The following is a 26,635-nucleotide window of genomic DNA, read 5'->3' as shown; positions in this document are numbered from 1 at the left end:
CCAGTATCACTGATGAACATAGATGCAAAAATCCTCAACAACAACAACAAAAAGAATACGTTTCAAACCTATGGTTACGGGTGAATGACATCTATAGGAGCTTATAAAAAAAATAGATGCACCATGTTTTTAACTGCCTAAATCGAAAAATTTAAAAATTGTAGAAAACTAATAATTATATTGCCATTATAACTCACAAAACGAATTCTGAACATTTTGTTGTTCAGAAGCTTTCTTTGTCCTGGTGTCCACATCACTCCCCGGTAATAAAAGTAAAAGCTTATTAGTTGTTTCAAACCACCAGGGACAGGACAAGTTGGTCCCTTTTCTCATTCTCAGTTTCTTTCTTCAAGCATAGTTTAAAAAGATAATAGAGGCACTTAACTATTAGTCTAAATTACATAGCCTTGATGATAAAAAGTCTAGATCATCATTCTGCAGATTTTCTTTAAGTGGCCGGTTTCCAAGCCCATGTCATTGACTGTGGCATTTGTTGACTCAGTTTTCCTGTGGGGTAGAATGACTTTTTTCTTATTGTCTGAGCAGTTCTTCAGTACATAAAAATGTGTCTGCTTGTTCTTTAGGAAGAAATACGGCCCCAGTTTGAAGCCAAGTATTCCAAGAAAGAGCGGATGAATCCCATTTCGGGAAAACCAGAACCATATCAAGCGTTTGCAGATAAATGCAGCCGACTTATTGTTTCTGCATCTGGAATATTCTTTATGGTCTGAAACTTTTTTACAAAACTCTTTCTTTCATAAAGTACAAACCTGTAGCATGGTAACAACAATAATCATATCAAGTGTTTGGATATATTTTTGCACGTTCTGTTATTTAGTCCTCACAACCATTCTACGTGGTGGTCAGGCATGGCATTGCCGTCCCCATTTTACAGGTGGAGCAACTGAGACTCCAGAAGGGTAAAGGGCTTGCCCAGATTAGCCAAGAAATAGACAAGAGCTCAGATCCTCTAGTCTGCTGTTCTTTGCATTTGTCTCTCTATGTCATAATGAAAGGAACTAAAACTATGAGATAGTATTAATACCTACAGCAGTGTTTTTCAAACATTTTTTTTACAATGCCCATACAGTAAGAAATACAAACGTTGTCATAACCTAGTATATACTACGCAAATACATGTATAAAACTGAATATGGTAATTGAAACAATGTTCATCTTTATAATATGCAAGGAACTCTGATTTTTTTTGTTTTATTACAGTCTATTTTTTAATGCCAGCTATAACTCCCTAACATTTATTTCACTAATGATTATATAAGTTTGCAAAACACTAATTTGAAGCTGGATTGTTAGCTTTTCCTAAAAAGAAGTCGTTTTATGATCAACTTTGACCCTGTCAATTACTGAACAAAACATATGCAAATTTGTCAGAAATGTCATTTTAGACAGGAAAGGATGGTTAAGATCCTCCTTTCCTCTTTTCAAATAGCAAGTGTTTGTAAGTATATATCCTAGTTGGTTAGAGTGGGAAGGACAAGACAATAGAAAATTCAGACAATCTACCCCCTGTAGCCAGAAAGAAACTGAGCCCAGTGTCCCTCGGCTCAGATCAAGACTCAGATCCATGCCCTTCTACAGATTCTGCTTTGTTAGCAATTGTGTCGGGCTTTGCCTTCTATAAGTGCATTCACATTTATTGTTTGGGGCTTTGTTTCTCACAACAAGACTTAAGGACATAAATTAAGGTTTCCTTGTTCTACAGATGGGGTAGATCATAGAGGCAGAAGCCAGGGAAAGGACAAGCTACGTGCCCAAGGTCACACTGCTAGCTCATAGCTGAACCAGGACTCAGAGCTAACTTCTGACTCTGAGTCCAGTGAACTTTCCATTCTACCGTATTGCCACCCTTGTCTATAATTCAGTGTAGTTCTCACCTGTCTCCCTATCAACAGCTCCAGGATTCAGACATGGGCGGTTTTTGTTTCTTTGTTTTCTATTATTATTACTACTACTACTAATACTACTTTAGCCAGTTCAGCTAGAGTTCATACCTGAGCTTTTAGAGCATGTCACTCATAGTAAGCCAGAAATAGAGTCTGTGAGAAACACAGAAAAAGCTTCTATAAAGAAAGGAATCTCTAAGTTGGCAGAGGCTGTCCTGAGGCCCAGCTTTAAGATCCAGTTTTTGACAACTATGTAAGCTAAGGTCTCTGCTCAAAGACATATTAAGCAAGTCATCTAATGAAAGCCACAAAACTTTTTGGAATCTCAAATTCCCATTTTTCATAGAGAGAGAAGATATGCCATATTCTTCTCAAACGCCAGGAAATGTTCAGAGGAAGATGCCTCAGTTCAGGCTGTGTATATATCCGATAAATAAGAGTATGCACTTCTCATAGGCTTCTTCAGCGACAAATAACTGAGCACTTGGCATGATGCTAAGTTGCTGCAGAAATGACACTTACCATCCTTACCCGTATGGAGCTTACCATCTAAGTGGGCGAGACTAGCAATAATCAAACAAATTGTTAGAAATTATAAGTTGTATACTGAAAGAAGAGTATAGGTACCCTATAACAAAAAAAACGCCTGGGGGGAGGAGTGGGGCTTCATGAAAAGCATTAATTATGAAGTAGTTCTTGAGCTGAGATGTGAAGAATGAGTTAGGTATTAACTAGATGCGTGAGGGGGTGTGTGTGTGTGTGTGTGTGTGTGTGTGTGTGTGTTTGGCAGGGGAATGGGTAGATCAGCGTTTTGGGCAAAGGAAATGGTCTTGAAGATTAAGGATGCTTAGCCCATTGGAAACAATAAAAAAAGGTCTAGAGTCTCCAGAGGGAGGGGAAAAACACTCAGTGGGGCTGGAGAGACTCTTCCAGGCCACCGTAAGGGCTTTGCTTTTATCCTAAAAGGAAGCCAATAAATAGTTTTAAACAGAAGAGTGACATAATAAGATTTCCACAATAAATATCTGTTCATTTGCTCAATCTGATATTCTGTTTAATAGTTACCCCATAGCTTAACGGTTTATCAGCTCTCAAGTTCTGCAGCTTTTCTATTTGGATAACAAAGAACATACAAACAGACAAGAGAAAGCATCAACCACATGAAAAGTGTGCATTTTGTTGTGGCGTCTTGAGTCAGGACCACTGCCGCTTTATCTCGTTTCCTCATCCGAGGATTTTCCAGGTGGCGGGAGCCCCTTCCTCCAACATTCCATCACAGTGCTCACTGGGTGTCCTCTGTCTTCCTGCCAGATCTGCGTGGTGATCGCCGCCGTGTTCGGGATCGTCATTTACAGGGTGGTGACCGTCAGCACTTTCGCTGCCTTTAAGTGGGCGTTAATCAGGAATAATTCTCAGGTTGCAACCACAGGGACTGCCGTGTGCATCAATTTCTGCATCATCATGCTGCTGAACGTGGTAAGTGAGCTGCAAGGTAACTAGTCAAATGGATAAAATGTGTGTGCTACAGGTGAGTTTTCTTCTGTTTCTAAAGGGACCTGGCCTTAGAGAGGCTGGTCAATTATGTGGCACTTATGGCCTGGCTGCAAAGTGCCTGGCATAAGCTGTACTCATCTGGGGATACAGAAGGCTTGAGTCAAATCTGGCCTCCAGGATTTTCTACATTGTAAGACTGGGCAAGGCACTTGCCCTCTCTGAACCTCAGTTCCCTTATTTATCCAGTAAGATAACACTGTATACCCCTTGGGGAAATTTAGAGAAAAACTATGTTTTAAAGGCCCAGCTCAGACTCTGTGACATAGCTCAGTAGTGTCGGTTCCTGTTTCCTTTTGCTTCTGAATGATGGGAAATTAGTATCCAAAGCATTTCTTGCGATAACCCAGCAAGGAATATTTCAGGGTGGTACTTGTAGCTTGTGTTGATTTCAGGTTTTTTTCAAATGTATATTTCAGCCCAGCTGTCTCCCTTGAACCCCAAACATCCTCACCTAACACACGTAACCCCCAACTCCCCATCTTCCCTCCAGAATGAGCTCCTCCTGCGGCCTCCGCATTGTAGTCTCCCAGGCTGAAACTCCTCTGCTTCTCTCAGCATCGAAATGTATCCAGAATTTGATCACTTTTCACACATCCCCAGTCCCCACCTTGGTCCAGGTCCCCAGCGTATCCCACCTGGATTATTGCAGTGCTTTCCGAGCTGGTCTCCCAGCTTCCACGTCTGCTTCCCTCAATCCAGGCTCATCATAGCAGCTAGAGCAAGCTTCATCCATGTAAGTCAGCCTCTGTTCACTGTATCCAGTGGCTTTCCTCTCGCTCAGAATAAAAGTTCTGCCTTCACATGGAGACCCAGGGTCTCCCTCATCTGGCCCCAGCGAGGTCTCTGACTTTGTCTCCTCCCTCCTCACCTTGACTTTCCTGCTTCTCACTGGCCTTCCCTTTTTTCTTCAATGTGCCAGGCAAGCTCTCACCCTAGGACTTTTGACTTGCTCTTCTCTCTACCTGGAACATTCTTTCCCATGGGGTCTGCAGAGTTTACTCCTGCACCTCCTTCAGGTCTTTGTTCAACTGTTACTTTTCCAGTATAAGGCTTCCCTGGTCAATTTAAAATTGCAACCCACTCCTGCTGTCTGACTATTTCCTAGCTCCTTGCCCGCTTTATTTTGTTCTATGGCATTAATCACCATCTAGTAGGCTGTTTTTAAAAATTTATTTTGTTATTTATCTTCTCCATTGGAATGTAGCCCCAAGAGGGCAGAAACTTTTGTCTTTTCTGTCTTTTCTGATAAGAGTAGTAGAAGATCTTAGTTTCCAAACTCTGGCAGCCTCTGTTTCTGGCAGAGGCTGCCAGAAACAGGCTCTGGCTTATAGCAGGCTCTCAGTAAATTGTTGTTACTATTTGCAGAACAAAAGGCAATGGCTGACATTGTTAGACTTGAGGTTTGTAGGAGGGAATAAATAACGTATGTAGAGTGCCAAGTATAGTGTTAGGCATGGAGTACGTGTTCAATTATAGTTCTCCTCACTCTTATTTATACTGCAACTTAAATCTGGGCCATTGTGCTGAAATCACTGAGATAATGAAATATAGGTAATTTATTATTATTATTATTAAAGATACAGGAACTTCTTTATTATTTTAGAAAAAAAGTTTAAAAATCCAGAAGGTAGAAAAAAAAAGGCACTTGCAGATCATTTTGACATGATGACTGTGTAACTGCTTGGTCAAGTGGAGATTGAAAGTGGATGTTTGTCACTCCCTTGCACTCCCCCTGTCCCCGGTTCAGCTAGTCTCAAAGTTAATTGTGGAATGAATATTCATTGTGAAGGGGAGTGATTCATAGTGAAATTAACCAAACAGCCAGAGCAGTGAAAGATTCTGCGTCTGGGTAGGATGCAGTGAATTAAAGCTTACTGTATTTTATCATCTTTCTTCTCCAATGTCTTATTAAAATTTAATTTATACATCTTAAGAAATAAATTTCTGCATATATGCAGTGGGTCTATAAACACATGCTTGCTGGTACATTTTGACCAGGACCCAGTGTTGTCACTTCTTTTAACTGAAAATCACTTATCCAAAAACCTCTGCTTCGTGGAACACAGTCAAGAAAAGAGGAAATAAACTAAAAATGAAGCAGGAGGGGAGAAGAAATAGTATATAATTAGGGACACTACAAAGCACCTACTGTGTGCTAGGAGCTAGACAGGTAGGTGTTTTACATGTTTTATTTAACAAAGGGTTTCTGAGTCACCAAAATGGATGACCAAGCCCACACACTAAAGCTGACATGTATCATTCTTAGGAATGCCCTTAAGGTTTCTTTTCTTTTCTTTCTTTATTTTTAGATACAGTGTGAACACATTTGGTGTTCTGATTTCTCAGCCAACATCAAACTAAAATAACAGAAGGTTACTAAGGCAAGAATACCGACAAGGTCAGAAAATGACAAGCCATAACAAGGGGAAGGAAAGAAAATAAAAAACATACACGCTCTAAAACCAGCATCATCCAGGACCCTTTTGTGCAGTGACCAATTGCCTTACCCTCCTCGGCCATCTCTGAGGACATCCTCATCCAGCACACACCTTTACAATCCTGTCTTATGCCCTGAAGCTTTGCAGGTTCCATTATGAAGGCAACCAAGTGTGTAATATAGCTGGGAAAGCTCTTCATTAAAATATATTTTAAAATATTTTAAGTCCTTAAAAAGCAAATATTGAATAAAGGACAAACGACAGACTAATGACTATAACATAGCTTTGACCAATTCAGAATTAAACTATTAATGACTGCTGAAATGACTCAATTTAAGACATTTTTATGATTCAATAATATAGTTTTTATAGCTATATAAATTGTTTTCAATTACTTAAAATTTTGGCCATACTGGTCTTGCAAAAAGAAAAATCATTTGGACATTAATCATGAATACTTTTTCATTAACTGAATATAAAAATCTTGAGAGCTAGATTGGTATTTAATTTATGTTCATTAAAGCCTCTAACTTTCAAATAATTATTATAGATCATATATCCTATTTCTGACTTTCTTCCAATCCTAACTGAAAAAGATCTATAAGGAATGCCTATTTTCTGGATTTGACAATGTGTGTTTACTTTTATGGGTATTTTAAAAAAAATAAAGCTCATATTATTTTACAAAAGTATTCTGGATCCTAACAAACTATTATCCCTCTTAGTGACTAGTTACGGGGTTTTCGTTTTATTCCATGTCTTGAAAAATAAATATTTCAAAGACAGAGTGAATAGATAGATTTTCTCACTCCTCCTTGTCAGGCTCTTTCAATTTTATTCTGCTTCACTAGCGACCAAAGAACATCTCAATATAGTGGTCTCAAGCTATATATGCCAATAAAGGAAGACATTAAAAGTTATTACCATCCTTTTTATTCAGCCATACCAAAATAAATCTGACATTTCATTATAATCTGTAAACAGTGAAAACCACAATGACTTGTTCCAAAAATAACTAAACCAGAAAATATGGCTTGCATCAGAACAAACCCACATACATAGATCAGGTGGACAAGATAAAATTAGAAGTGCTCATAGCTTCTTTTGGACATATCCTTAGGATCAGAAAGCTTGCTGTTAGATAAAGATTCTAACAGTAACCATTTGTGGCATCCAGTTTGGAAACTTAGATCTTCTACTACTCTTATCAGAACAAACTCTCCGTGCTTTCTGTCTCAACTGGCTAATGAGAAATCAGGCCTTTTCCAGAAACCACTCATGTGAAGCTCTCTTGCTGGCTATCAGTCCCTTTGTTTATGTGCTCTTTTCTGTTGCATCCTGCTCAAAGTCTCACTATCCATCTCATTGTATCATCAAGATAAAATGTTCACAGATGCCATGAATCCCAGTGTCCTCATACACTTTACTTTTCAAAAGGTTAATAATAATTATATTTCAACTCCTGTGCTGTTCCTTTTTTAAGTTCCAATTTTTTCAGTTTCCAAACAAAAATAACGATGGCATGTCACCAGCTCTCAAGGCCTTTGAGACAAGTGTGCAAAGCGAGGCGCTTTAACAAATGTACATCAACATGAAAGATTAAAGGATGAACTAGGTAATCAAAAATTATATTTTTGAGAAAGGTTGTCTCACCAGTTGAATTTAATTTTCCTTGATAATTATGTAAGTAACTTTACTAATACCATGCCTTTGTAATATTAAAATAATTTTGATTAGAATATCTGTCCTAATATGTTGTTTACCAGTATTTTATTTTTATGATACAATTGAGATGTATGACTCATCTATAACACAAGATTTCTTATTGAAAATTACAATCTGTTTTAACATTGGACTCCAAGAGTCTGAGATTTCTATATACAAAATATGATACTGTGGCCATGTGAATTATTTATATCTTAATATAACAAACCACAGTCTTTGCTGAAAGTTTAGAGTCATACAATCTGAGTATTTAGACTATTTCTGTAGTTAGAAGAAATCTGGGGTAAAAGAATTCAAAAGTTAGGAAGGACCTCAAGATGAGTGTGTCCAATACCCATTCTCAACCACATGTAAGGAATACGATGGTCTAAAGAAGAGGTGAGGTAACATGCCCAAGACCTACAGCTTGCTGGCTGGTAAAGCTGTTATTCCAGCCTGGGGAATTTTAACCAGTGAAATTTCACTACTTTAGTCTAAATGTGATCTTAATTTTCATATTGTTCAAATCCATTTGACTAGTTTTCTTTTTCGTTTTCATTTATCATCTTTCATTTTAGAGAAAGCACTTGCTCTTTTCTTTTTCAATTTATACCCTCCCTAAGGAATCTCCTAGAGCTGGGTTTGCCCTTAACTGTACCCCCTGTACTTGCATACACACACACAAGCACAGGGACACACACCCCCTTCCATCCTATTAGGACCCTCCATTTACCAGATGGCTGGGTGAGTTAGGGATGCATCTAATTCACTAATAGAAAAGCAGAGTACTGTAAGTTTGGCGGTTCCCAATAATGTTTGATCACTTTGGTGTTTAGGAATGCTATAATCTAGAAAATCAGCCCATAAAAACAATAGGATTACAGACTCTTATCAGAAGCAGTCTTAGAGATTTTACATTGAGGAGATTTTACATTTTTACATTGAGGATGCTTAGAGATTTTACATTGAGGAGGCCCAGGAATGTTGTGACTTGCCCAGCATCCCTTAGCAAGCTGATAATTAGTGGCAGCTGGCCTGTTGTTACAGAATTATTCAGCCCAAAACAAGAAGTGAGATTTTTAAAATATTAAAATGGGACCTTGTACAATTCTTTCTTGTCCTGAAAGGACACAATTGTTGATGATGTTTTCATTGTTTGAGCAGTGGATGGTTAATGAAATTATTTTCATTTATGACTTAATTACCTATTTACTTCATAATTACAGATTTTAGAACATCTACAGTTTGTGAAATGTATTAAATTTATTTTACAGCTCTATGAAAAAGTTGCACTGCTGCTGACAAATTTAGGTAAGTGGAACCCTCTTTATTTCACAGTACAGTATTGTGGTCTGAAAAATACCTTCTCAAAGATTCATTTCTGAAACACTGCTGAAAACAAATATTCCCTTTATTTTGAATTGCATACAACAATTTTTTCTTTGCCCTCAACAGGACATGTTAAATATGTCTAGGAATTGAGAGAATCTTTCCTACCTAAAGCTTTAAAGCATTTAGATATTATCTTTCATGAGCTAATATAACTTAAAGTAGGTTTTCTCTTACAAAAGTACATGTGTATGAAGTACCTATAATCATTTAGAAAAGTGTTCATTTGCTGTTGCCTACAATTTTTATTTAATTAAAAACACAGCAAGTTTTAATGGCATATAAAATCACAGCAAAGTTAGTTGCTTTGAAGACTAGGAGTCTTTTATGTAGACAGGATAACCATCACTGACATTTGTGGAAATGACGTTCATCTGGACAAGTCATCCCTAGGAACATTTCTCTAACTCTGTAAAGCACCAGAACAATCTGGTAACCAGCTATAAGCTGTACATTTACTACATTTTCAAGATAGAGGAATTGTCCCAATTTCATTAATGAGATATTAGTCATTTTACTCTATGCAGTTTGAGAAAATTACATGCTCCCACACAAAACGTGTTTTAGCACATTCCCATATGTAGCTTGCCAAAGGGAGAAAAAAATCACAAAAGTGTTTTTACTTATAATCATCATTATAATAAAAGATGCCACTTTTTGAGCCCTTCTATGTGCTAGATACAGAGCTAGGCACTTGGCATATCTCCTTTAAATTCATTGAAATCTTCTGTCACCACCACTCTTTGCCCAAAAAGATAGAAGTTTATGTCCACAGAAGAGGTAACTGCCCATTGATAGACTGTGTCCAGGGGGGACCTTGATCCAGGCTGGAAAATATGCCTGTGGAGATAACAGCCATGGTCAATCTGTGGTTGGGCCACCTGGGAACCCACCCAGCTGGCTGATGAGCTAGGAGACCTTCCTGTGTAACCAAGAGTTCATTAGCAGAAGTGAAGTAAAGCTAAAGCCCTTGAAGCATCCTTTGTCATTTCTTCCCTCAACAGCAGTATGGCCTTGTTCTGAAATTGACATTTAAACCAGTTTAAATCCGATTCTCATTCTTTCTCCCCTCCCTTCTCAGATATACTCCTGGGAAGCATTTTGAGCTATAATTTGTGGGAAAGGAATTGATGGGGTGAAATGGTAAATGAGCAATTAGAAACTCAGGGAATGTGGAAACAGAAAGTGCTATTGCATTAAATGCATTTTCATTGACGTTTGAGGTGAGGATGCAACTTCTAGGGAAGGATAAGCGCATTTGACATGAGATTTCAGGTTGGAGGATTGATCCATATTTTTGGTTTGTATCACAATGTCCAAAGAGCATTTGCTGTATGGAAATTGAAATACAAGGAGATGAGAATTGGTGCCTGACCGAGGTCAGGAAATTGTAAGACAAAGATGCTGGTATACAATAAAAGCTCTAAAGATGAGGTCACCTCCTCGGTACTTGTCCTTGAGAATGAAAATGATGGTGGATGAGGGTGACAGGTAACGGGGTCAGATGCTCATTCTGAGATGGGGGGTCTGATTCCCTCTCTCCCAGTAGCACCTCACATCACACCAGAAATAGAAGTTGAGACCAAGGAGTTATTAGGAGATGGGGGGGACCTGACCCCACACAGGCCCCACCCCACAGGTGGAAACTAAGAGCAAAAGGAAAGGCTCCTGCAAGGAGCCAGGGCCGGGAGTGCGGCCCCTTCAGTTTGGCTGCCTCTACTCCGGGCTCTCCGGGCATCCTGGAACAGCGGAACAAACGATATTCCCTGCCCTCAGACAAGTTAGCAGTCACTTCCCACCAAACCCTTGCTGGGGCTGGTCTGGGAGCTTGAGGAGCCCACGGTGGTCCATTCCATCGCATGTCATCTGCAGGCAAGCTGGGGTCTCCTGCAGCCTCCTTAGGACGCCTCTGCTCCCACCCTGTGCGTCTGGGGAGCCGGCCAGAGGCAGTTGAGAAGGGGCCAGACGCAGCCTCTCAAACTCTGCTCCCCTTGTGTCCACAGAACAGCCTCGCACTGAGTCCGAGTGGGAGAACAGCTTCACCCTGAAAATGTTTCTTTTTCAGTTTGTCAATCTGAACAGCTCCACGTTTTACATCGCATTCTTCCTCGGAAGGTAAGAACCCATTCTCTCCACACCTCCCCCGGCCAGGGACAGAGCGCACAGAGGTCACTGACCAGGGTGACAGAGAGGCCAGCCTTTAGGGTGATTTTTATAAAGTGTATAAAGAGGAGATCGGTGTCTTCCTTTCCTTTCCCTTCCCATTCTGGGGAATGGTCTCCATCAAAGTCCCTCGTACCTTTTCTTGTTAAGGTGAGTAGAAGAAAATAGTTTGCACTCGTGAAGGGTGAAGGTAAAACTTGCGGGCTCCATCTGTACCTGACTCAGGCCTCTGGATCTCACACCTATAAAAGCAGGTGGCATCAGGGGGAGGACAGCAGGCAGCGTGTCCCAGATCCCTGACCTCACCGAGGAGGGAAGGACGATCAGCCAGGAAAGGGGGCTGACGTAGGATGCCGAAGGAGACTGGGTAGCTTCTGAATCCAGCAGTTGAGGATTTGGAACGTCCAGGTAGCATGCATTTCATTACACCAGGAAGTGTGTCTGAGGAGACGAGAACCAGGGAAGAGCCGAGTATTGGGTTTTAGTGAAATGGATGAGAAGCCCCTCTGCAGTTTCTAGCTACTTCAGTATGGAATTCTAGCCAAATAGTTTAGTTTTAAAAAATAAAAAACACGGCATCACTAATATTCAAAAAGATCTGAAGTGTTTAAACCCAACCTGCTGCTTACACAACAGCCACTTGATATTCAGCAGAAAATGTTAAAAGTCACAGCAGGCAGCAAGAACTGGCCTCTGTGGTCAGCAGCCAGACAGAAGGGCCAGGAGAGAAATATCCCCCAGAGAATTCCAGAAGCTGCCATTATGCCAGTTCCAGAGAGTTTTCCTAATTCCCTGAGACCTGTTCCTTACTGCACCAGTAATTTTCACTGGAGGATGTGCTAATCTGAATATAATATTCACTGAAGGCTACAGGATGCTAATGGTTTGTTTTTCTGTGTGTGTTGAAGATTCACAGGACACCCAGGTGCCTACTTGAGGCTGATAAACAGGTGGAGACTAGAAGAGGTCTGTATTCTCCCATCATTCCTTGTTTCCTACAGACTTGCGTTAAACAGGCTTAGGGCAACTTTGTGCAGATTAGAAACCAGACAGCCTTTCTTCCTGTCCATTGATTCTTGAATTTCTGTGTTTGCTTACCTCGCAGTGCCACCCTAGTGGATGCCTTATTGATCTCTGTATGCAAATGGGTATTATAATGGTGCTAAAGCAGACCTGGAATAATTTCATGGAACTTGGCTACCCGTAAGTACCTTAGATATCTATACTTGAGAGGCAGCATGTCTCATTGGCTTTTCTAGGTGTGGCAGGTAAGATAAGCAATGCAGACTCAGCAGTTAAGCCCGTGTGTATACCTGGAGCTAAGTCTTCATGCTTAGATATTCAAAGACAAATCATGAAAATAATAAACATTGGCTCTTTTGGAAGATTTAGCACAAATCGCATAAACAAAAGTGAATATTCTTTAAGAAGTCTCTGTGGGCCCCTAAATAATTGGATACCTGCTTCCAAGCTGCTTTAAATGATGATGACACGTTAACGAGGTCTCTACTCCCCAACCCCTGCAATAAATCAGAAATGGTCATTTCTTTAAACTTCCTTAAATTCAGACTGTACAGAAAAGGAGCTTATGGAAAGAAGACCTAAAAAAATGATTCAAAAAAGAAACTGGAGTACTTCTAAGTAAGCATATCCTAACCAGTAAAAACATCATTACCTGATGATAACAGTCTATGATGGCAATGGGCAAAAACCTGCATCACCTTTGTAAGGATAACCTTGAATTTGGCTGTGTTTGCTCAGTTCTGGTCAGTTAAGTTTTAAAGGGACATAAATCAGCAGCACTTCTTTTTCTGCTTTAATTCTACACCTACAGGTTTCCATGTCAGCTCAAGTGTCTCCATAGAGAATTCCAGGTGTCAGGGAAGACCACTCAGCCAGAAAAATTAGCTGGAACTTGGTTCACTTCGAAAAGTCATCTCTTAGCTCCCCGTCAGAACCAATGCCAGTAATTTTCTCTTCTTAGATTTATTTTTAGAAAACTTCTTCCAAGTGTTGATGTTTTCTATAAAACTTTAAAAAAATAAAGCATAAAATTTAAAAATTAGAAGCATTATATTCTCTTTTAAAGTATCATCCATAACTTATCAAAATGTCATAGACATCAAGGGAACTATATTTATCTTCTACTAATATGGACATAGAGCAAAATTGTGAAGTAGGCAGAATTGTCCTCGATACCCATCCCCTTATTTAGTTTATTTCACATTTGTTTTTGCTTTGGCATCGCTACTCTCAGATACCCCTCAGCTTTCTCCTTGCCCCCTACAGCACACAAACCTGACACCCCCGCCCCGATTTCTTCAACCCTGTTCCGTATCGTAAGATGCACTTCTGAACACTGCCAAGGATTAATGTACTAACCTCACCAGTGTGAGATGCATTTTATTGGGAATCAGAGCCTCTGTCAAAAACTCAACCCCAAAGCAGGCAGATCCAGTTGTGGACCTGCAGGCTTCTCTATGCCAGGAGAGGAGGAAACCTTTGTGGGTTTTCAGACCTTCTAGGGCCCTCGAGTCAGAGTATGCAGGTCAGCACCCCATGGTAAGACTGCTCACGGGTCCTCAACTAAGCCAGCTAGGCAAAACCATCTTCTCCTCAGAGGCCTGTGGGTTGCCTTTGTACCGGGGGATCAGGTTATCAATGTTCTCAGTCCTCTGCCCAACCCTCCGAGGCAACCCTGGACGAGAGACAGTTTCGTGAATGATTAAAATAAGTTCATCAATCATTCTGTTCACCTGCAAGTACAAATGCTTGAAGTGTAGCCTCCATTGTTATTTCCTTTCTCATCCAAGGCTTCATTTCCTTGGCAGCCTGTCCTAAATTTTTTAAACTATTGTTCTATAGTCTAACTCTATTTCTTATTACATAAGTCTTATGAACAGCTATATACATATATATATTTTTTTAATAAATTGATCTTGTCGTGCAGGTTAATTCAGAATTGGTGGACTAGAAGGAAAGTGCGACAAGAACGTGGACCTGAAAGGAAACTAAGTTTCCCACAGTGGGAAAAGGACTACAACCTTCAGCCGATGAACGCCTACGGACTTTTCGACGAATACTTAGAAATGAGTATGAAAATAGCCTATTTCATCTGATTTTTAAAAATTGTATTGAAGTATAGTTAATTTACAATGTTGTGTTAATTTCTGCTGTACAGCCAAATGACTCAGTTATCATTCTTTTTCATATTCTTTTCCATTATGGTTTATCATAGGATATTGAATATGGTTCCCTGTGCTATCGAGTAGGACCTTGTCGTCTGTTTTATCCTATTAATGATAAATGTAAATTCTAGCTACCTTTAACTAGACGTACACCATTATCATCGAGGCTAGCAGCATGGGGGGATTCTTGAGCTAAATGCAGAGGAAGGGTGTTCTTGCTTTAAGAAGCTTTATTGACAGAAATAGTGCCAAGTCACTTCACATTCTTCATGACATTGTGTCCTGTCCCTTGTAATACATGACCAGAAAAAAAATGAGCTGAAAACTTGGTGAACCAAAGAAAAAGGAGTGATCACTCATGGTGTGATTGATTCATTCATTCAGCAGACATGTTTTTTTTTTTTTTATTGAAGTATAGTTAATTTACAATGTTGTGTTAGTTTCAGGTGTATGGCAAAGTGATTCAGTTATACATATATACATAAAAGAATATAAACATTCTTTTTCATATTCCTTTCTATTATAGTTTATTATAAGATATTTAATATAGTTCCCTGTGCTATACAGTAGGACCTCGTTGTTTATCTATTTTATATATAGTAGTTTGTATCCAGCAAACATCTTTTGAGCCATGTTATGTCCAGGCAGACATTATGTTTGGCACTAGAGATACAAGGAGGAATCAGGCACAGTCCCAGCTCTGAAAGAGTGCACAGTGGGGGAAAGTCAGAGATATAAAAGGTAAGTGCAATAAAGTGGCATAGATGCTGCAGTATGAGTCAGTAGGGGGTAGACTGGGGACAGCCATTTCTCTTGAGGGGGTGGCAGGAAGCTGGGAATGCTTAAGCTATGCTACACTTATATTGACGGAATCTGATTTCTCTATAATCAAATCCAAGCTATTTATTTTCGCATGTATCTGAGAGCATGAGCTTTAGAAACAGATTACCTGAGTTCAAATCCCAGCCCCTCACTTATTAACTGTGAAACCTTGGGCAATTACTTAATCTCCTTGTCTCACTTTCCTCTTCTCTATAATGGGGATAAAAATAGTGACCACTTCGGAGCACTCTTATGTGGATTAAATAAATTAACACATGGAAAGGGCTTAGAACAATGCCTGGCTCGTAGTATGTACTTGATATATGTTATCCATGTCATTATTATTATTTTTCTATTCTTCTTATCTTCCAGGGGAGAAAAGCTTAACAAAATCCCTTAGCAGATACACTGAGTGTGGATAGCTTTTCTCTTTTTTTCTAATTATGTTTAAGCTCTGTAACACTGGGGTGAAACTGGGGGTAGGGATGGGCAAGATACATTACTTCTGAAAGAAGTTCTTTCTGGGCAAATCTGAAAATTAAAGCAGTAGTAGAGTTGATACTTAATGTTTCTTAGATCGCTTATGTCCTAAGTACCTACCAATGTTTTCAGAGTTTCAATTATAGAATGGCAGAATGATATAACTTGGAGAAGAAATCAATTTGGGCATTAATAATAACACTTAATAAAGGGAATTCATTAAGAGAACTAACCACTTGGAGGTCTCTTAATGAATTCTCCTCCCATAAAGAAGGAAATGAACAATAATGTTGGTATATAGAGTGCATGAAAAGAACTGGTAGTGCTCCAAATACTCCAGTATCTTTGCAGCAAGAAACAAATCTCAGAAGCAGTGTTACAAGCAGACCAGTGAATCCTAACTGCTTGCTTCTATTCTTGTTGTTATTGTTATTTTCTTAATGAGTTTCCTGCTTTGTTATATTTTTTTAAATGTATTCACTGAAGTAGAATATATAGTGAGAAAAGCATGTAAATCAAAAGTGTACAGATCAATAAATATTCACAAATTTATGCACAAATGTAACCAATCTATGTAGGTGAGGGGTTAACACACTACTGCCCTCAGACCCAAAGCCAGTCCACTGCCTGGCTTTGTAAATAACATTCTATTGGAATACAGCAATACCCATTTATTTACACATTATCTATAGTTACTTTTTTAATTTAATTTTTATTTTATATTAGAGTACAGTTGATTTACAATGTTGTGTTAGTTTCGGGTGTACAGCAAAGTGATTCAGTTATACAAATACAGATATCCATTCTTTTTCAGATTCTTTTCCCATATAGATTATTACAGAATACTGAGTAGAGTTCCCTGTGCTATACAGTAGGTCCTTGTTGATTATCTATTTCATATATAGTACTGTGTATATGTGAATCCCAAACTCCTAATTTATCCCTCCTCCCCACCTTTCCCCTTTGGTAACCATAAGTTTGTTTTTGAAGTCTGTGAGTCTCTTTCTGTTTAGGAAATAAGTTCATTTGTATCATCTTTTTAGATTCCACTTGTGATATAATATAGCCCTTGTCTTTCTCTGTCTGACTTATTTCACTAAGCACAATATTCTCTGGGTCCATCATGTTGCTGCAGATGGCATTATTTCATTCTTTTTTATGGCCAAGTAATATTCCATTGTATATATGTACCACATCTTCTTTATCCATTCCTCTGTTGATGGACATTTAGGTTGCTTCCATGTCTTGGCCATTGTATATAGTGCTGCAATGAACATTGGGGTGCATGTATCTTTTTGAATTATGGTTTTCTCCAGATATATGCCCAGGATTGCTGGATCATATGTAGTTCTATTTTTAGTTTTTTAAGGAACCTCCATACTGTTCTTCATAGTGGCTGTACCAATTTACGTTCCCACCAACCATGTAGGAGGGTTCCCTTTTCTCCACACCCTCTCCAGCATTTATTGTTTGTAGACTATTTGATGACGGTCATTCTGACCAGTGTGAGGTGATTCCTCATTGTAGTTTTGATCTGTATTTCTCTAATAAATAGCGATGTTGAGAGTCTTTTCATGTGCCTGTTGGCCATCTGTATGTCTTCTTTGGAGAAATGTCTATTTAGATCTTCTACCCATTTTTTGATTGGGTTTTTTTTTTGTTTTGATATTCAGTTCAATGAGCTATTTGTATATTTTGGTGACTAATCCCTTGTAGGTCACTTTGTTTGCAAATATTTTCTCCCATTAAGGGTTGTCTTTTCATTTTGTTTATGGTTTCCTGTGCTGTGTGAAAGCTTTTAAGTTTAATTAGGTCCCATTTGTTTATTTTTGTTTTTATTTCCCTTACTCTAGGAGGTAGATCCAAAAAGATCTTGCTGCAATTTATGTCAAAGAGTGTTCTGCATATGTTTTCCTCTAAGAGGTTTCTAGTACCTGGTCTTACATTTAGGTCTTTAATCCATTTTGAGTTTATTTTTGTTTATAGTGTTAGAAAATGTTCTAGTTTTATTCTTTTACATGTAGCTGTCCAGTTTTCCCAGCACCACTTACTGAAGAGACTGTCTTTTCTCCACTGTATATTCTTGCCTCCTTTGCCATAGATTAATTGACCATAGGTGCATGGGTTTATTCCTGGGCTTTCTATCCTGTTCCATTGATCTATATTTCTGTTTTTGTGCCAGTGCCACCCTGTTTTGATGACTGTAGCCTTGTAGTATAGTCTGAAGTCAGGGAGCCTGAATCCTCCAGTTCCATTTTCTTTTCTCAGGATTGCTTTGGCTATTCAGGGTCTTTTCTGTTTCCATACAAATTTAAAATATTTTTGTTCTTGTTCTGTGAAAAATGCCATTGGTAATTTAATAAGGATTGCATTGAATCTGTAGGTTGCCTTGGATAGTATAGTCATTTTGACAATATTGATTCTTCTAGTCCAAGAACATGGTATATCTTTCTATCTGTTTGTGTCATCTTCATTTTCTTTCATCAGCATCTTAGAGTTTGCAGAGCACAGGTCTTTTGCCTCCTTAGGTAGGTTTATTCCTAGGTATTTTATTCTTTTTGATGTGATGATAAATGGGATTGTTTCCTTAATTTTTCTTTCTGATCTTTCATTGTTAGTGTATAGAAATGCAACAGATTTCTGTGTATTAACTTTGTATCCTGCAACCTTACCAAATTCATTGATGAGCTCTAGTACTATTCTGGAAGCATCTTTAGGATTTTCTATGTATAGTATCATGTCATCTGCAAACAGTGATTGATAGTTTTACTTCTTCTTTTCCAATTTGGATTCCTTTTATTTCTTTTTCTTCTCTGATTGCCATTGTCTAGGACTTCCAAAACTATGTTGAATAAAAGCAAGAGTGGACATCCTTGTCTTGTTCCTGATCTTAGAGAAAATGCTTTCAGCTTTTCACTGTTGAGTATGACGTTAGCTGTGGGTTTGTCATGTATGGCCTTTATAATATTGAGGTACATTCCCTCTATGCCCACTTTTTGGAGAGTTTTTATCATAAATGGGTGTTGAATTTTGTCAAAAGCTTTTTCTGCATCTACTGAGATGATCATATGGTTTTTATTCTTCAATTTGTCGATGTGGTGTATCACACTGATTGCTTTGCTCAGGCTTTAGGCAGCCTGTCTGCTGATGGGTGGGGCTGTGTGTGTTCCCACCCTGTTGGTTGTTTGTTTGGCCTAAGGCATCCCAGCACTGGAGCCTGCAGGCTGTTCGGTGGGGCCAGGTCTCAGTGCCAAAAAGCATCTGCCACCAGTGTCCTTGCCCCCCCAGTGAGCCACAGCTGACCCCCGCCTCCCCAGGAGACCCTCCAAGACCCGCAGGTAGGTCTCGCCCAGCCTCATATGGAGTCACTGCTTTGCCCTGGGTCTTAGTGCACGTGAAACATTGTGTGCACCCTCCAAGAGTGGAGTCTCTGTTTCCCCCACTCCTGTGGAGCTCCTTCACTCAAGCCCTGCTGGCTTTCAAAGTCAAATGCTCTGAGGGCTCCTCCTCCCGATGCCAGACCCCTAGGCTGCGGAGCTTGACATAGGGCTCAGAACTCTCACTCCTATGGGAGAACCCCTGCGATATAATTATTTTCCAGTTTGTGGGTCACCCACCCAGCAGGTATGGGGTTTGATTATATCATGAAAGTGCCCCTCCTACAGTCTTGTTGTGGCTTCTTCTTTTTCTTTGGGTGTAGAATATCTTTTTTGGTGGTATTGTGTCTTTTTTGTTGATGGTTGTTCAGCAGTTAGCTGTGATTTTTGGTGTCTTCCTGAGAAGAGGTGAGCTCAAGTCCTTCTACTCTGCCATCTCGTCTCCAGGCCTCTACATATTATCTGTAGTTACTTTTGCACTACAGCAGCAGGCTGATTAGTTGTGACAGAGACTTTATGGCCCACAAAGCCTGGAATATTTACTATCTGGCTCTTTACAGAAAATGTTTGTCATCCTGTGAGCTACATCAAGAAATAGGATATTATCAGTATCAAAGAAGGCTCCCTTGTTTCCTCTCCCAGTTATAACACCCTCCCCACCCACTTTCCTGACTTCTAATTTTGCCTTTTTAAAAAAATCTCTGTAGAAATGGAATTATACATTGTAAATGGCTTATTCCATTCAATATTGTATTTATAAGATTCTTCCATGTTGCTACAGGTAAAATTTCATTTTCATTTTTGTATAGTATTCATAGAATGTGTACCTGAAGCAAAATTATGAAACAAGCGAGTTTGTCTTTGATACCCACCTCCATCTTTCCTTAGTCACATGTAGTTTTTTTTTCATTTCCAATCCCAGATACTTTCCATTCTATCTTTCTCCCCACCCCCACCCCCCACCAATCCCTCAATCCTTTCCCATATCATGAAATGGACTTCTGAGCACTGCTAAGGATTAATGAGCTAGATAGATGCATTTTAATAAGAATCAAAGCCTCTGTGAAACTTGAGTCAAAAAAAAAAAAGAGGCAAACTTACTTGTGGATGTGCAGGCATCAGTGTGCCAGTGGATGAACTAGTTTGTGAGTCTGCAGATCTTCTAGACCCCTGAAAACAGGAATTCACCACTATTTACCCATCCATTCTACTGGTGATAGATCTGTGAGTTGTTTCTAGGTTTGGGTTCTTACAAACAATATTGCTATGAACGTTTTGGTTAACATTTGTATGTATTTCTGTTGGGAATTTATGCAAGAGTGGAGTTACCAGTGGAGTGGCCATCATAATGTATGCATTTGTGGATCTTCAGTAGTCACCTGCAAACAGTTTTCAAAACTCCAACTAGCAATATAAGAGCTTCAGTTATTCCACGTACTCACTAAAACTTGTTAGTGTCAGTCTTTTTAAATTTTGGCCATTCTGGTTCGTATGTAGTAGTACCTCATCATTGTTTTAATTTGAAATTTCATGGCAACTTAAAATGCTGAATACCTTTTCATATGCTTCTGGTCATTTGGGTATCCTCTTTCGTGAATTCCCATTCAGGCCCGTGATTCTGTTCTGTTTCTCTTTCTTAGTGATTTTAGAAGTTAGTTATATATTCTGGATATGAATCATTTGTCAGCTGGACCCGGAATGTCTTTGGTAGGAAAGTTTCTAATTATAGATTTAATTTAGTTAATAGATATATGACTATTCAGATTTTCTATTTCTTCAAGTAACCATCTCAGTAGTCTGCGGTTTAGCTGTGTTTTTCAAGTAACTTATCTGTTTCATCTAAATTTTCACATTTAGTGGAATAAAGTTGTTTATAATACTCTTATTAACTTTTAATGTACGTAAGGTCTGTAGTGATGTTCTCTTTCATTTATACTTGCATAGTTTGTGCTTTTCTCTTTTTTTCCTTTAACAATCTGGCTAGAGGTTTATTAATTTTTTCATTTATTTCTGCTCTTATTTCCTGCCTTATTCTTTCTTTGGGCCTAATTTTCTCTTTTCCAAACATCTTCAGATGGAAGCTTAAATCACTGATTTTCTACTTTTCTTCTTTTTCTAATTTAGGCATTTAGAACTATGATTTTCTACTTTTCTTCTTTTTCTAATTTAGGCATTTAGAACTATGATTTTCTCTATGAATACTGCTTCACAGCTGTATCCTATAAGTTTTGATATGCTATATTTTCATCATCAAGGCATTTGCTAATTGCCATTGTAGTTTATTTTTGACCTATGGGGTTTTTTTAGAAATGTGTTGCTTAATATCAAAATATTTGAGGATTTTCTAGCTATCCCTCTGTCACTGGCTTCTTACAGTTTGTTTTTTTTTTCCCTTGTAGTTGATTTCTAATCTCATAGTGTTGTGGTCAGAAAAGATGCTTGATATGATTTCAATTTTCTTTAATTTACCAAGGCTTGCTTTATGGCCCAGCATGTGATCTATCCTGGAGAATGTTCCATGTACACTTAAAAAGAATGTGTATTCTGCCTTCAGATGAAATGCTCTATAAATATCAGTTAAGTCCATCTGGTCTAATATGTCATTTAAGGCCTGTGTTTACTTATTGATTTTCTGTCTGGATGATCTGTCCATTGATGTAAGTGGGGTGTTAAAGTCCCCCACTGTTATTGTGTTACCGTCCATTTCTCCTTTTATGGCTGTTGGCATTTGCCTTATGCTCCTGTGTTGGGCACAAGTATACAATTGTTATATCTTCTTCTTGGATTGATCCCTTGATCATTATGTAGTGTCCTTCTTTGTCTCTTATAGCAGTCTTTATTTTAAAGTCTAATTTGTCTGGTATGAGTATTGCTACTCCAGCTTTCTTCTGATTAACATTTGCATGTAATACCTTTCTCCATCCTCTCAGTTTCAGTCTATATGTGTCCATAGATCTGAATTGGGTCTCTTGTAGACAGCATATATATGGGTCTTGTTTTTGTATCCAGCCAGCCAGTCTATGTGTTTTGTTTGGCGCATTTAAGGTAGTTACCAATATGTATGTTCTTATTGCCATTTTGTTAATTATTTTGGATTTGTTTTTGTAGGTCTTTTTTTCTTCCCTTCCTCTTCTGTTTTCTTCTCTTGTGGTTTGACGACTATCTTTAGTGTTGTGTTTGGAATGCTTTTTATTTTTTGTGTGTGTATCTATTGAAGATTTTCAGTTTGCGGTTCCCATGAGGTTTTGATATAGCAGTCTATATATATAGAAGATTGTTTTAAGTTCCTGGTCTGTACATTTCAAATGCATTTCCAATATCCTTCATCTGTACACTCCTTTTCTCACAGTTGCTGGTTTTGATATCCTATTTGTATTTAGATGGTTTCCTACCTTTACTGTATGCTTGCCTTTACTGGTGAGCTTTCCCATTTGTAATTTTCTTGTTTCTAGTTGTGGCCTTTTCTTTCCACCTAGAGAAATTCCTTTAGCATCTGTTGTAAAGCTGGGTTGGTGGTGCTGAATTCTCTTGGCTTTTGCTTGCCTGTAAAGCTTTTGAATGAGAGCCTTGCTGGGTAGAGTACTCTTGGTTGTAGGTTCTTTCCTTTCATCACTTTAAATATATCATGCCACTCCCTTCTGGCCTACACAGTTTTTGCTGAGAAATCAGCTGATAACCTTATGGGGATTCCCTTGTATGTTATTTGTTGCTTTTCCCTTGTTGCCTTTAATATTTTCTCTTTGTCTGTAATTTTTGTCAGTTTGATTACTGTGTGCATGTTCCTCCTTGGTTGTATCCTGTATGGGCCTCTCTGCACTTTCTGGACTTGGGTGACTGTTTCCTTTCCCCTATTAGGAAGTTTTCAGCTATTATCTCTTCAAACATTTTCTCAGGCCCTTTCTCTCTCTTCTCCTTCTGGGACCCCTATTATGCGAACGTTGGTGCATTCAATGTTGTCCCAGAGGTCTCTTAGACTGTCTTCATTTCTTTTCACTCATTTTTCTTTATTCTGCTCCATGGCAGTGATTTCCACCCTTCTATCTTCCAGCTCACTTATCTGTTCTTTTGCCTCACTTATTCTGCTGTTGATTCCTTCTAGTGTATTTTTCATTTCAGTTATTGTATTGTTCAACTCTGTTTGTTTGCTCTTTATAGCCTCTAGCTCTTTGTTAAACATTTCTTGTATCTTCTCGGTCTATGCCTCCATTCTTTTTCTGAGATCTTGGATCACATTTACTATCAATCATCAATCATTACTTTGAATTCTTTTTTGGGTACATTGCCTATCTATCTATCTCCACTGCACTTAGTTGTTCTTCTGGGGTTTTATCATTTTCCTTCATCTGAAACATATTTCTTTGCTGTCTCATTTTGTCTGACTTTCTGTGTTTGTGGTCTCCATTCTGCAGGCTGCAGGATTGTAATTCCTTTTTTCTGGTGTCTGTCTCCTGGTGGGTGAGGCTGGTCTAAGAGGCTTGTGCAGACTTCCTGGTGGGAGGGACTGGGTCTTGTCCCTCTGTTGGGCAGGGCCATGTCTAGGGGTGTGTTTAGAGGTGGCTGTGTGCTCAGGAAGACTTTAAGCAGCCTGTCTGCTGATGGGTGGGGCTGTGTTTCCGCCCTGTTGGTTGTTTGGCCTGAGGCATCGCAGCGCTCATGCCAATGAATACTCCCTGTTACCTCCACCACCAGTGTCCTTGTTGCTACAGTGAGCCACAGCCACCCCCACCACCCCAGGAGACTCTCCAAGACCAGCAGGTAGGTCTGGCCCAGGCGCCTATGAAGTCACTGCTTTTTTTTCTGGGTCCCAGTGCACACAAGACCTTCTGTGCACCCTCCAAGAGTGGAGTTTCTATTTCCCCTGAAGAGTTCCTGCAATCTAGCCCCACTGGCCTTCAAAGCCAAATGCTCTGGGGGCTCCTCCTCCTGATGCCAGACCCCCAGACTGGGGAGCCTGACTTGGGGCTTATAACTCTTACTCCTGTGGGAGAACCTCTGTGATATAATTATTTTCCAGTTTGTGGGTCACTCATCTGGCGGGTATGGAATTTGATTGTATCATGAATGCACCCCTCCTACCGTCTTGTTGTAGCATCTTCTTTGTCTTTGGATGTAGAATATCTTTTTTTATAGGTTCCAGTCTTTTTTGTCAATGGTTGTTCAGCAGTTAGTTGTGATTTTGGTGGTTTCATGAGAGGAGGCAAGCTCAAGTTCTTCTACTCCAGCATCTTGTCTCCAACCAGCATCAAACTTTTTTTTTCTTCTAATTCTACTGTGGTCAAAGGATACTCTGTGTTATTTTAGGCTATTAAGATATGTTGAGATTTGCTTTATGCCCTGCATATTGACTATTTAGATAAATGCTTCAAGTGTGTTCTGCAGTTGTTGAGTATAATGTTCTGTGTCTATCAATCAATTGGCAAGGTTGTTTAATTGTTTTCAAATCTTATATGTCCTATTAAACGTTGTCTATTTTATCTATTAGTTACTAAGAAAAGGGTGTTAAGTCCACAGTCAACCTTGGAATTTTATCTTATGCTCCTTCTAGTTCTGTCAACTTTTACTTTATATATTTTGAAACTGTGTTGTTATGTGCAAACAATTTAGGATTATTCTAGCTTACTGTTGAGTTGAAATTTTATCTTATTTAAAGCCATTCTTCATCTCTAATAATGTAATATTTTGAAGATGTGATGGGCAAGAGGCTAAGGAACTAACTGTAAAACCTCCCCAAGGACAGAACTGAGCCTCTCGTGGTCTTTCAGGGCCAAGATAAAGGCCCACCACGTTCTCAGTCACAGCCAGAGAGGTGGACTGAGCTTTACAAATTTACTGTACCCCATTACCAGCCTGGCTTAACACATGACCACATTGAAGTGACCCTCTCCTTCTTTAGCTGCCTAAGAGCAACATGAGGAACCTTTTCTGCTGGAAAAGAACACTCAGAGCAGAGATTAATAACTTGTTCTTAAAGGGCTAGTAGTAAATACTTTAGGCTTTGGGGGGCCAAGAGGCAAGATTGAGGCTATTATATTTTAAATGGTTGTATAAGTATTTATATAACTACTTAAAATGTAAAAACCATTCTTAGCTCACAGGTGGGTTTAAAAAAAACAGAAACAAAGCAGAGAGCTATTCAGATTTGGCCTTCAGGCTGTAGTTTGCTGACCCTTGATCTAGAGCTTCTATATATCTGGCATACAATAAAAGTTACTAGGCTTATAACCTATTGAAAGAAGCAAAGTAACTATAAATTCTTAACTGGGGAAGGTGTCTGTTACTTCAAATGTGAAAGCAGAAGTGCATATGGTCAAACACTGAAAAATCAAGGAAATACAGTGTTACGTAAAGAAAAATAATGTTGCACTCGAAGTGATAAAGAATTCAAAATAGATGTTATGAAGAAATTCATTGAGCTACAAGAAAACACGGGAAGGCAATTCAGTGAACTCAGGAATAAAATTAATGAACAGAAGGAGTTCTTTACCAAAGAGATTGAAATTGTAAGAGACCAGACAAATTCTGGAGCTGATGAATGAGATGAAGAATGCAACAGAGATCACAGGTAATAAGACAGACCAGATGGAAGAAGGAATAAATGACTTGGAGTGTAGGAATATAGAAATAATTCAGTCAGAAGAAGACAGAGAAATTAGATTTTTTAAAAATGAAGAAACCTTATGAGAACTATCAGATTCGATCAGAAAGACAAATCTAAGAATAATTGGTGTGCCAGAAGAAAAAGAGAGAGAGAAGAGGCAGAGAGTTTATTTAAAAAATATTAACTGGGAACTTCCCAAACCTGGAGAAGAAATGGGACATACAAGTCCACAAAGCTACCAGAACACCCTATTACCTCAATGCAAAAAGACCTTCTCCAAGCACATTAATGAAACCATCACACATTATAATGAACTTAAAGGCAGCTAGGGGAAAAAACTAACCTTCAAAGGAACCCCAATTAGGCTGTCAGTGAATTTCTCAGCAGAAATTCTACAGTCCAGGAGAGAGTAGAATGACATATTCGAAGTGCTGAAAGATAAAAATTGACAGCCAAGAATACTTTATCCAGCAAAGTTATCCTTCAGCTATGAAGGAGAAATAAAGGCTTTCCCAAACAAAAGCTAAGGGAGTTCACCACCATTAGACTTGCCTTGAAAGAAATGTTGAAAGAAGTTCTTCAAGCTGAGATGAAGAGACACTAATCAGTGACATAAAAACATATGAAAATATACAACAACAATAAAGGTAAAAAATAAACAATCACAAAATGGTAACTCTGTATTAGAATGGTATATTAACCACTTACCTATACTATAAAGGTTAAAGGAAAAGATCATTAAAAATAACTATAGCTACTATAATCTGTTAACAAATGCACAGCATAGGAAGAGGTAAATTGTGACATCAAAAATGTAAAAGGGTGGAGCCTTTGTAGGCAACTGAAGATAAGGTGCTATCAGCATAAAATGGACTATTTTATCTATGAGATGTTGTATGTAAGCTTATTGGTAACCTCAAAGCAAAAGTCTAGAGTTGATTCAACAAACATACAAAAGGGATAGACTGAGCATATCACCATGGAAAACCACCAACTTACAGAGGTAGGCAGAAACACA

The 26,635-nt window shown here is 38.8% G+C and overlaps 1 protein-coding gene and 1 long non-coding RNA gene across 8 annotated transcripts in view; both read left to right on the top strand.

Annotated features, from left to right (window-relative positions):
- The window catches only part of ANO4 (anoctamin 4), a 458,290-nt gene that overhangs the window by 386,799 nt on the left and 44,856 nt on the right, over window positions 1-26,635 (top strand). For all 7 annotated transcript variants that reach the window (XM_082419367.1, XM_082419366.1, XM_082419364.1 and 4 more), the window contains 7 exons: window positions 585-725; window positions 3,216-3,380; window positions 8,875-8,911; window positions 10,993-11,104; window positions 12,061-12,118; window positions 12,258-12,355; window positions 14,103-14,245. In XM_082419367.1, coding sequence (XP_082275493.1) covers window positions 585-725; window positions 3,216-3,380; window positions 8,875-8,911; window positions 10,993-11,104; window positions 12,061-12,118; window positions 12,258-12,355; window positions 14,103-14,245 — 754 coding nt within the window. The remainder of the gene's footprint in view (window positions 1-584; window positions 726-3,215; window positions 3,381-8,874; window positions 8,912-10,992; window positions 11,105-12,060; window positions 12,119-12,257; window positions 12,356-14,102; window positions 14,246-26,635) is intronic.
- LOC309640626 lies at window positions 15,088-24,638 on the top strand. Its single transcript, XR_014252317.1, has 2 exons — window positions 15,088-21,143; window positions 21,190-24,638. It is a non-coding gene; the product is annotated as an uncharacterized lncRNA (long non-coding RNA).

The sequence above is a fragment of the Balaenoptera physalus genome, assembly GCF_965194825.1.
Source record: "Balaenoptera physalus genome assembly, chromosome: 13".
In the NCBI taxonomy this organism is placed as follows: domain Eukaryota; kingdom Metazoa; phylum Chordata; class Mammalia; order Artiodactyla; family Balaenopteridae; genus Balaenoptera; species Balaenoptera physalus.
This window is presented reverse-complemented; position numbering and strand designations above follow the sequence as displayed.